Source organism: Labrus bergylta, chromosome 11 (genome assembly GCF_963930695.1).
Source record: "Labrus bergylta chromosome 11, fLabBer1.1, whole genome shotgun sequence".
In the NCBI taxonomy this organism is placed as follows: Eukaryota; Metazoa; Chordata; class Actinopteri; order Labriformes; family Labridae; genus Labrus; species Labrus bergylta.
In genome coordinates, this window is record NC_089205.1 from 30,595,830 (window position 1) to 30,608,329 (window position 12,500).

The 12,500-nt window shown below is 47.8% G+C and overlaps 1 protein-coding gene across 4 annotated transcripts in view; it reads right to left on the reverse strand.

Moving 5' to 3' along the window:
• Nucleotides 1–12,500, reverse strand: part of abcg1 (ATP-binding cassette, sub-family G (WHITE), member 1) — a 27,398-nt gene that overhangs the window by 14,035 nt on the left and 863 nt on the right. For 2 of the 4 annotated variants that reach the window (XM_065959985.1, XM_065959987.1), the window contains exons 1-2: nucleotides 12,198–12,500; nucleotides 7,890–8,136 (exon numbers count right to left, since the gene is read on the reverse strand). The exon at nucleotides 12,198–12,500 is cut by the window's right edge and continues 863 nt beyond it. In XM_065959985.1, coding sequence (XP_065816057.1) covers nucleotides 7,890–8,136; nucleotides 12,198–12,260 — 310 coding nt within the window. In that variant the 5' untranslated portion in view covers nucleotides 12,261–12,500. Of the gene's footprint in view, nucleotides 1–7,889; nucleotides 8,137–8,824; nucleotides 8,978–12,197 lie in introns of those variants that run through there. The other 2 variants (XM_065959986.1, XM_065959988.1) reach the window with 2 other exon arrangements.

Below are 12,500 nucleotides of genomic sequence, written 5' to 3' on the forward strand. Positions count from 1 at the left end.
ACATGAGACCACCTGAACCAACCAGAGACCCCCTGAGAACACCTGAGACCACATGAGACCACCTGAGAACACCTGAGACCACCTGAACCCTGCACAGAACACCTCAGAAGACCTGAACCCATCAGAAACCCCCTGAGAACACCTGAGAACACCTCAGACCACCTGAGAATACATGAGACCACCTGAACCAACCAGAGACCCCCTGAGAACACCTGAGACCACCTGAACCCTGCACAGAACATTTGAGAAGACCTAAACCAATCAGAGACCCCATGAGAACACCTGAGACCATCTGAACCAATCAGAGACCCCCTGAGAACAACTGAGAACACTTGAACCAACCACAGACCCCCTGAGAACAACTGAGACCACCTGAACCCTCCACAGAACACCTGAACCAACCCTAGAACACCTGAGACCACCTGAACCCACCAAAGAAAACCTGGAACACCTGAGACCACCTGAGTACATGAGAACACCTGAAAGATGATGAAGATGATGATGAAGATGATAATGACCTGTAGTAACCGTTGCTGTTTATGTGATGATGGAACCTAAACGCCGTTTAACAAGATTATCAGATTTAATCTGATGTAATCAGCTCTGACTGACAGTAACCTCCACCACACCAATACAACACTCACTGTACTACACACTGTACTACACACTACACACTGTACTACACACTGTACTACACACTGTACTACAGACTGTACTACACACTGTACTACACACTGTACTACACACTACACACTGTACTACACACTGTACTGCACACTGTACTACAGACTGTACTACACACTGTACTACACACTGTACTACACACTGTACTACACACTGTACTGCAAACTGTACTACAGACTGTACTACACACTGTACTACACACTGTACTACACACTGTACTGCACACTGTACTACAGACTGTACTACACACTGTACAACACACTGTACTACACACTGTACTACAGACTGTACTACACACTGTACTGCAAACTGTACTACAGACTGTACTACACACTGTACTACACACTGTACTGCACACTGTACTACAGACTGTACTACACACTGTACTACACACTGTACTACACACTGTACTGCACACTGTACTACACACTGTACTACACACTGTACTACACACTGTACTGCAAACTGTACTACAGACTGTACTACACACTGTACTACACACTGTACTACACACTGTACTACACACTACACACTGTACCACACACTGTCCCACACACTGTACTACACACTACACACTGTACTACACACTGTACTACACACTGTACTGCACACTGTACTACAGACTGTACTACACACTGTACTACATACTGTACTACACACTGTACTACACACTACACACTACACACTGTACCACACACTGTACTACACACTACACACTGTACTACACACTGTACTGCAAACTGTACTACAGACTGTACTACACACTGTACTACACACTACACACTGTACTACACACTGTACTACACACTGTACTGCACACTGTACTACAGACTGTACTACACACTGTACTACACACTGTACTACACACTGTACTACACACTACACACTACACACTGTACCACACACTGTACTACACACTACACACTGTACTACACACTGTACTGCACACTGTACTACAGACTGTACTACACACTGTACTACACACTACACACTGTACTACACACTGTACTACACACTGTACTACAGACTGTACTACACACTGCACTACACACTGTACTACACACTGTACTACACACTACACACTACACACTGTACCACACACTGTACTACACACTACACACTGTACTACACACTGTACTACACACTGTACTACACACTACACACTGTACCACACACTGTACTACACACTCTACTACACACTACACACTGTACTACACACTACACACTGTACTACACACTGTACTACACACTGTACTACACACTACACACTGTACTACACACTGTACTACACACTGTACTACACACTGTACTGCACACTGTACTACAGACTGTACTACACACTGTACAACACACTGTACTACACACTGTACTGCACATTGTACAACACACTGTACTGCACACTGTACTACACACTGTATCGCACACTGTACCACACACTGTACTACACACTCTACTACACACTCTACTACACACTCTACTACACACTACACACTGTACCACACACTGTATTACACACTGTACCACACACTACACACTGTACTACACACTACACACTGTACCACACACTGTATTACACACTGTACCACACACTACACACTGTACCACACACTACATACTGTACTACACACTACACACTGTACTACACACTGTACTACACACTGTACCACACACTGTACTACACACTACACACTGTACTACACACTGTACTACACACTGTACTGCACACTGTACTACAGACTGTACTACACACTGTACAACACACTGTACTACACACTGTACTGCACATTGTACAACACACTGTACTGCACACTGTACTACACACTGTATCGCACACTGTACCACACACTGTATCGCACACTGTACTGCACACTCTACTACACACTGTACCGCACACTGTACTACACATACTACACACTGTACTGCACACTGTACTACACACTGTACTAAACAATATAACACACACTGTACTACACATTGTATCACACACTGTACCACACACTGTACTGCACACTCTACTACACACTGTACCGCACACTGTACTACACATACTACACACTGTACTACACACTGTACTGCACACTGTACTACACACTGTACTAAACAATATAACACACACTGTACTACACACTGTACCACACACTGTACCGCATACTGTACTACACAAACTACACACTGTACCACACACTGTACTACACAAACTACACACTGTACCACAAGCTGAACTGCACACTGTACCACACACTGTACTACACACTACACAATGTACTACACACTGTACTACACACTGTACTGCACACTGTACAAAACAATGTACCACACACTGTACTGCACACTCTACTACACAAACTACACACTGTACCACAAGCTGAACTGCACACTGTACCACACACTGTACTACACAAACTACACACTGTACCACAAGCTGAACTGCACACTGTACCACACACTGTACTACACACTACACAATGTACTCCACACTGTACTACACACTGTACTGCACACTGTACAAAACAATGTACCACACACTGTACTACACCCTGTACTAAACAATATACCACACACTGTACTGCACACTGTACTACACACTGTACTGCACACTGTACCACACACTGTACTGCACACTGTACTACACACTGTACTGCACACTGTACCACACACTGTACTGCAAACTGCACAACACAGTGTACTGCACACTGTACCACACACTGTACCGCACACTGTACTACACACTGTACTACACACTGTACCACACACTGTACTGCACACTGTACCACACACTGTACCACACACTGTACTACACACTGTACTGCACACTGTACCACACACTGTACCGCACACTGTACTACACACGGTACTGCACACTGTACAACACACTGTACTGCACACCGTAGTACACACTGTACTACACACTGTACTACACACTGTACTACGAACTGAATTACACACTGTACCACACACTGAACTACACAATGTACCACAAACTGTGCTACACACTGAACTACACACTGAACTACACACTGAACTACACACTGAACTACACACTGAACTACACGCTGTACTGCATTAATACACACTGAACTACACACTGAACTACACTGTCTGTATGTGTGTGTGTGTGTGTGTGTGTGTGTGTGTGTGTGTGTGGGATGATGATCACAGCTGCTGTCTGAGTGTCATCAGAGCTCACAGAATATGGGACTGATGAGGATCAAGCTTAGTATCCGGATCAGGGTTTATTTTAGCTCTGGCTTCTCTCCTCCAGTTTACTTACCTGTCAGGTAAGGAACGTTTATTGGTCTGAAGTGAAAGATGACCTGCAGTGACCTCATTAACAGTCTGCTGCATGCTACCCTGATTACCCATGATGCATCAGGACCTGCTCTTCACCGTTTACGACATGTTCATCAGAATCTTCAGGTGTGCCTGACAGCTGCAGCTCACCTGGCCCACCTCTTCCTACTCCTCATCCTCCTCCTCTTCCTCCTTCTCCTCGTCCTCTTCCTCCTTCTCTTCCTCCTCTTCCTCCTCCTCTTCCTTCTCCTCTTCCTCCTCCTCTTCCTCCTCCTCCACGTCCTCATCCTCCTCCTCTTCCTCGTCCTCCTCGTCCTCCTCTTTCTCCTCTTCCTCCTCCTCTTCCTCATCCTCCTCCTCTTCCTACTCCTCCTCCTCTTCCTCCTCCTCCTCGTCCTCCTCTTCCTCCTCCTCTTCCTCATCCTCCTCCTCTTCCTACTCCTCCTCCTCGTCCTCCTCTTCCTCCTCCTCCACCTCCTCCTCCTCCTCTTCCTCCTCCTGCTCCTCCTCCTCCTCTTCCTCCTCCTGCTCCTCCTCTTCCTCGTCGTCCTCCTCCTCCTCTTCCTCCTCCTCGTCCTCCTCTTCCTCCTCCTCCACCTCCTCCTCCTCCTCTTCCTCCTCCTGCTCCTCCTCCTCCTCGTCCTCATCCTCCTCCTCTTCCTCGTCCTCCTCGTCCTCCTCTTCCTCCTCCTCCTCTTCCTCCTCTTCCTCCTCCTCCTGCTCCTCCTCCTCCTCTTCCTCCTCCTCTTCCTCCTCCTCCTCCTCCTTCTCTTCCTCCTCCTCCTCTTCCTCCTCCTCTTCCTCCTCCTCCTCCTCCTTCTCTTCCTCCTCCTCCTCTTCCTCCTCCTCTTCCTCCTCCTCCTCCTCCTTCTCTTCCTCCTCCTTCTCTTCCTCCTCCTCTTCTTCCTCCTCCTCCTCCTCCTCTTCCTCAGGAGTGTGGGTAACACCTGGGCAGGTGAGCTGCTCTCACTGAAACTCAGGTTCTCTCACATGAACCACAACAAAGAGTTCTTAGAAACCTGAGCAGTTAAACCCTCTGACAGCATCTCATTACAGACTTAACACAACAAAACAGCAGCTTTACACTGAGCTGCTCCGTCATTGTCCTCCGCTCGTCAGGACTCTGAGTACTCAAACTGACCGACAGATCACGTCATGAACTGTTGAATAAATGTTCACTACGTCCACACCACATCTTCTCTGAAACTTCTGCAACTTCTGCAACCTTTGTCTGTTGTTGCTGTGATTTCAAATAGGTATGCACCTTTAAGAAAAAGCTAAAGACCCAGCTCTTTCATGAATACCTACTAACTTAATGATGATGGTCTCCATATTATTGATGATGATGATGGTAATGACGATGGTTTTTGTTTGATAACGATGACTTATAAGATGGTTTCTATACTGATTAGAGCTCTCAAGAACTGCCCTCAATGTTGTGCTTTGCCTCTGGTCACTTCCTGTCAGCCCCTGTGTGTCCAATCAGACTCAAAGCTGATCGTTTGCTCTTACTCACATTGTTCCCTTTTTTCTAGATCCTTGCTTGTGTTGTTCTTACTCTCTGATGTACGTCGCTTTGGAGAAAAGAGTCTGCTAAGTGAATTGTAGAGTTGTATGGATATTAACTGTTCTACTGTACGAGCATCGCTGGTCCAGCAGGTACTAAACCTTTCTGAATGTCTCCAGCAGGGTCGTCATGGTAACAGAACTCTGAACTTCTACATGATTCTAGAAATACAAACCATATTCATTCCTCTTTTTTTCTCACCTTTGCACCTTGACCTCTCCCACACACACTTCAGAGACCACTCCTCTACCAGACGGAGGTAAGCCACTCCACTGTTGTATTTCCAGTATATTTATACCTGTTTGTTTCCACGGCAACAAAAACAGAAGTCACACCTCCATCCATCATCTAAACCACTTTTCCTGTTCAGGGTCGTGGGGGGGCTGGAGCCAATCAGCAGCTGTCATTTTGTGAGAGGCGCGGTTACACAATCACATGGGGTCCAAGACACCTAATATTGGATCATTTTTTTGTTTTTGAATGACCACAAACTGCAGACAAACTCCTGCACGTCATTCCTTCCTCTACCCGCTGTCCTGCTGCGACCTCACATCAGCATACTCAGACTTTCTACAGGAGGCTGGCTGGAGAAACACATCGTCTGTTTGCGTTCACACATCAGATCCACCGTCTATTCCCCCGAAAAAATATGGGCGTTATTTGGCCCATAGGCCGCAGCATGAGGTGTATTTATAGTTATTTGGGTTATAGTTCTTAATGTGAAGAGACAAGGTGGGCCAACTAGCAGGTGCAGCTGCGCCCTGCTCACGTTAACTGGAATGTATAAAGGAATAGGCGTTCAGACTGTTTTCTACATGTGGACATTTCTGTAAGTACTTTCCCAATTTTGCGAGTCGGCCATCTTTCAGCATCCTTCAGCCCCTGGAGAGCAGCTATAAGATTCCAGCTAGTGCTAGCTGAGGTTAGCTCTAAAATATCTCCTGAAGAAATGAGCAGCAGAGGATGCAGACTGAGAGGAAACCCCCCCCCCCCCCCCACCCCCACAATCTGTGGAGTCACTTGCAGTGGGCAGTAAGCCCTGCGCTCTGACTGACAGGCAGTCTTCTGTCACAAAGTGCAGAAACATCATCAGCTTTGGTTTCTTCATTCTGTAGTTTTGGTTTGATTTTCTGGGCTGTGAGCAACGGAGCTGCTTCTAATCTGACCTGCAGCTATTTACAGCATCGAATCTGACTGAGATTAACAGATTACAGGCTGGTAAACCAGCACACACACACACACACACACACACACACACACACACACACACACACACACTCTCTGATAATAATAAACGGTTGCATAAACCTTTTTAACCTCCCTGTGTTTTGTTTTTCGGTCCGCTAGGCGCCTCGTCGTCGTCGGTTGTCAGCGTTTCTGTGAATGTTTCTATAAAGTTTGGATCGTGTTGCCGAGTGAAACCATGAGACAATGTTTGTCATTTATGTCGAATCAAAACTCAAATAAAGTGAAGAAGAACTAATCATAATGATAAGTGTTAACCTGAAGTTCTCTGACAGTACCCTGTATGACCACTATGTGGCGTTATAACACTAACTCTGCCAATTTCCACATAGTCCATGTCTGTCAGCATCACAGTTTTGCTTCGTCTGACGGTGCTCCCCCTGCCCCACTGGGTCAAGATCACAGGAGAACTACAAGATCACAGGAGAACTACAAGATCACAGGAGAACTACAAGATCACATGAGACCTACAAGATCACAGGAGAACTACAAGATCACATGAGACCTACAAGATCACATGAGAACTACAAGATCACAGGAGAACTACAAGATCACAAGAGAACTACAAGATCACAGGAGAACTACAAGATCACATGAGAACTACAAGATCACAGGAGAACTACAAGATCACAAGAGAACTACAAGATCACAGGAGAACTACAAGATCACATGAGAACTACAAGATCACAGGAGAACTACAAGATCACAAGAGAACTACAAGATCACATGAGAACTACAAGATCACAGGAGAACTACAAGATCACAGGAGAACTACAAGATCACATGAGAACTACAAGATCACAAGAGAACTACAAGATCACATGAGAACTACAAGATCACAGGAGAACTACAAGATCACAGGAGAACTTACTGTCATTGTCTGACTTCCTGTGTGTGTGTGTGTGTGTGTGTGTGTGTGTGTGTGTGTGTGTGTGTGTGTGTGTGTGTGTGTGTGCATTCTGACACTGATAATAAACAGAGGAAACCAGCTGATGTTGTCGCTGGCACTCGCTCGCATCACGGTGTAACACGTCATGCTCTGATTACCCAGAGGGGGCGTTATGTGAGGCTGTCAGTTTGTGTACGAGTTGTGTGTCAGTACCTTTTTTCCTCCACCAGGGGCTGTCTCTGACGGAGTATGACACGTCCTTGAACTCGATGTTGACTGCCGGTCTCCGTGGTAAAGAGGAGAACCTCTGGGCCTCCGTCAGGTTGTTTTCCACCTTCTTCAGGTGTCCCTGCAGCAGCGGTGTCTGCTGGCTGCCCGCCCGCTGTTTGTTGACCACCTCGTCCATACAAACGCACACCGTCCTGGGGTCCAACATGAGGTCTGGGGGCCCGTTGGTGTTCTGAGGGTCAGATCAGAGGCCGAGGTGTTATGGATGATTTTCACTGAGTATGAAAAGACATTTACAGCTCCCCCTGCTGACTGGCTGCAGTACAGGTCATAAGCTCCGCCTCCTCCATGGGACATGAGTCAAACTATAAAATGTAAATACACGTCAGATACTTCTGTTTCTAACATGGTTCCTGGTTTCAAGATCAAGAGTTAATGCGGCCGACAGAAGTAAAAAGCTAACGTTATGCTAAAGCTAACTACACCACGGTGGGATGATTGTGACGTCACTAGCGTTATGCTTCAGACGATCTCCGATAAACTAATCCACGTAGCTTAATAAATAGTTTACTAACATAATATTCACCTTAACCTAAAGATTAAACCTACAGGAGACATCTCCGACTAGTGAGAGAGTTCCCGCCCTCTGTGTCCGGCGTGATGACCTTTAATGTCCCCGACAACCACTGTAGTCACATTTAGCCGCTTGTTAGCAACCGCCTTTTTAAAGACGAGTAAAAACTTCAAACTTCACAAGTGGAGGTATTACCTAACGTAGTTTATGTGCTCTAACAAAACACCAACATCTCTTCAGCTTGTGTTAACCACAGACCTTATTTCAGGAGTCTAACCACAAACACATTCAAAATCCCCGTTGACTTTTAGACGTTAGACCCCATGGAGCTAACATGCTAACTTACTTCCTGGTTTTAGGACTCCTTCCTGTGGCGCCCTCTTGAACCGCAGTCTGTCTCCCTGCTGCAGGCCGAGCTCATCAACTGGACACACTTAAATCTGGTTTACTTTTTGGTGACTTAGTTATAAACACAAGAAACCTGAGAAGGGTAGGTGTTCAGTGAAGACCCCCCCCCCCCCACCCCTCGCTCCAGTCGTGCCCCATATATCCTACTGATGAGTCACATAACCTACCGCATGGCCATTAGTCGCCACCACAACCAAACCAGCGTCAACAGACCCAGGCTCGCTGATACTACCGACCCACCGCACGGCCCCTCGTGGCCCCGGGACATCACCGAGGTCATCAAGTGGGAACCTCCTATCACCTCGGCCAATTACTCCCACGACAGCTCGGGAAGGCAGGACAGTGAGCTCCAGCGTCCCAGAGTGCCCACCCCACAGACAACATAGAGCTATTCCTGGTGCCGTCAAAACAAACATGTGTGTGGAGAGATCTTAGAAAGAGGGCGGGGCATATTAGTACCTGAGTTTTAGAGTTGGTGCACTGATGAGCGTGTGAGCGTCCTGCTCCTCCATATGGACACTAATCTGAGGAGGAGGAGGAGGAGGTAACTGTCGGACAGAGAAGAGCTTAGTCACAGAGGATTTAAAGCCGACAAAGGGGCCGCAGACTGCTGCTGTGATTCAGCACAGAAACACCTCCACCTTCACAAACATGACTCGTCTCTCCTCCGCTGATCACTCGTCCTCTTGTGTAGTGAAACCTTTTTTGATATTTCCATTTGTTCATTCAGGATCTGCTCAGTCTGACATCAGAACCCCTTTAACTCAGACCCAACCAGTCGAGTTGTGTGATCTCTAAAGATTGTCAGGTAGATGATTCACTTTCAGCTCAATGTTTGCTCATAGATCATCATTTATCTATACCGCTCGTCCCACTCAGGGGTCACTGGGCGAGAGGCGGGGTTACACTCTGGACTGTTCACCAACCTCCTCGCAGAGAGACTCCTGTCAGACGGGGATTCAAACCAGGAACCTCCTCGCAGAGAGACTCCTGTCAGACGGGGATTCAAATCAGGAACCTCCTCACAGAGAGACTCCTGAAGGACGGGGATTCAAACCAGGAACCTCCTCACAGAAAGACTCCTGAAGGACGGGGATTCAAACCAGGAACCTCCTCACAGAGAGACTCCTGAAGGACGGGGATTCAAACCAGGAACCTCCTCACAGAGAGACTCCTGAAGGACGGGGATTCAAACCAGGAACCTCCTCACAGAGAGACTCCTGAAGGACGGGGATTCAAACCAGGAACCTCCTCACAGAGAGACTCCTGAAGGACGGGGATTCAAACCAGGAACCTCCTCACAGAGAGACTCCTGAAGGACGGGGATTCAAACCAGGAACCTCCTCACAGAGAGACTCCCGTCAGACGGGGATTCAAACCAGGAACCTCCTCGCAGAGAGACTCCTGTCAGACGGGGATTCAAACCAGGAACCTCCTCACAGAGAGACTCCTGAAGGACGGGGATTCAAACCAGGAACCTCCTCACAGAGAGACTCCTGACAGACGGGGATTCAAACCAGGAACCTCCTCACAGAGAGACTCCTGTCAGACGGGGATTCAAACCAGGAACCTCCTCACAGAGAGACTCCTGAAGGACGGGGATTCAAACCAGGAACCTCCTCACAGAGAGACTCCTGAAGGACGGGGATTCAAACCAGGAACCTCCTCACAGAGAGACTCCTGAAGGACGGGGATTCAAACCAGGAACCTCCTCACAGAGAGACTCCTGACAGACGGGGATTCAAACCAGGAACCTCCACACAGAGAGACTCCTGTCAGACGGGGATTCAAACCAGGAACCTCCTCACAGAGAGACTCCTGAAGGACGGGGATTCAAACCAGGAACCTCCACACAGAGAGACTCCTGAAGGACGGGGATTCAAACCAGGAACCTCCTCACAGAGAGACTCCTGAAGGACGGGGATTCAAACCAGGAACCTCCTCACAGAGAGACTCCTGACAGAAGGAATCAAACCAGGAACCTCCTCACAGAGAGACTCCTGTCAGACGGGGATTCAAACCAGGAACCTCCTCACAGAGAGACTCCTGAAGGACGGGGATTCAAACCAGGAACCTCCACACAGAGAGACTCCTGAAGGACGGGGATTCAAACCAGGAACCTCCTCACAGAGAGACTCCTGAAGGACGGGGGTTCAAATTCGACGTACAAACCAATCTGATCCACAAATCACCCATAATGCACCTGGTTCAGGTTATCGACTTGTGTGAGGAGGACGGTAAAACACCAGGAAGACGATGAACTCTCTGCAGGGATCCTTCACCCCAACCTCTCCCAGCATTCATTGAGGCCGGTTGTCTTTTTGTTGTAACAGGTGACATCACAAACTGTCGGCAGCTGAGATTAAGGTTCAATAAATACAAACTGTTAGCATGCTAACTCTGAGCTACTTTAAATTGTGACCATCAGAAGTAACTTCTCTCATTTACACACATTCATACACCGCCGACGAAGCAGCAGAGCAGCTCAGGGTTAAGGGTCTAGCCAAGGACTCGTCAGTCATGTTGCTGCAGGAGCTGGGAATCGAACCCCCAACCTTCCATTTGAGAGACGGCTGACTCTATCGACTGAGCCACAGCTGCCCACACAACCACACTGCTGTTTGTCCACCTTCAAAATAAAAGCACCACACTGCTGTTTGTCCACCTTCAAAATAAAAGCACCACACTGCTGTTTGTCCACCTTCAAAATAAAAGCACCACACTGCTGTTTGTCCACCTTCAAAATAAAAGCACCACACTGCTGTTTGTCCACCTTCAAAATAAAAGCGCCACACTGCTGTTTTTCAACCTTCAAAATAAGGATTCAGGACGCCAATAAAACTTTAATAACTTTAAGTCCCAGTCTATGTCCCAGTATGTGTCCAAGTGTCTGCCAGTATATGTCTCAGAGTGTCCCAGTGTATGTCCCTGTATATCCCAGTGAATATTCCATTGTGTCCCAGTCTTTGTCCCAGTGTGTCCAAGTATGTCTCAGTCTTTGTCCCGTTATATCTCAGTGTGTCCCAGTATATGTCCCAGTGTGTCACAGTATGTCCCGGTGTGTCCCAGTGTGTCCCAGTGTGTCCCGTTATATCTCAGTGTGTCCCAGTATATGTCCCAGTGTGTCACAGTATGTCCCGGTGTGTCCCAGTGTGTCCCAGTGTGTCACAGTATGTCCCGGTGTGTCCCAGTGTGTGTCCCAGTGTGTCCCAGTGTGTCCCAGTAGTCCCAGTGGGTCCCAGTATATGTCCCAGTATGTCTCAGTGTGTCCCAGTGTGTCCCAGTATGTCCCAGTATGTCCCAGTACTCACCATGATGATGGAGTTGGTGACGGTCGGGTTGTGGACGGACCAAGCGGCCATCAAACAGGCCATGTCAGGTAGACAGCAGCTCTGACTGTGTGCTCCGCTCGCTCTCCTCTGATCACTGCTCTCACTCTGACAGCTGCTCTGCCTGCTGACCACGCCCACCTGCACACAGACCACGCCCAGCCTCCCCCTCACAGGCCCCGCCCCCTGCAGTCTGTGCAGGAATCCTGGGATGTTTGCTGGATTCAAGTTTCAGCCTGAAAAACAGCTTTCAACATGTTTACTGATTGTTTAATTAAAGATTTC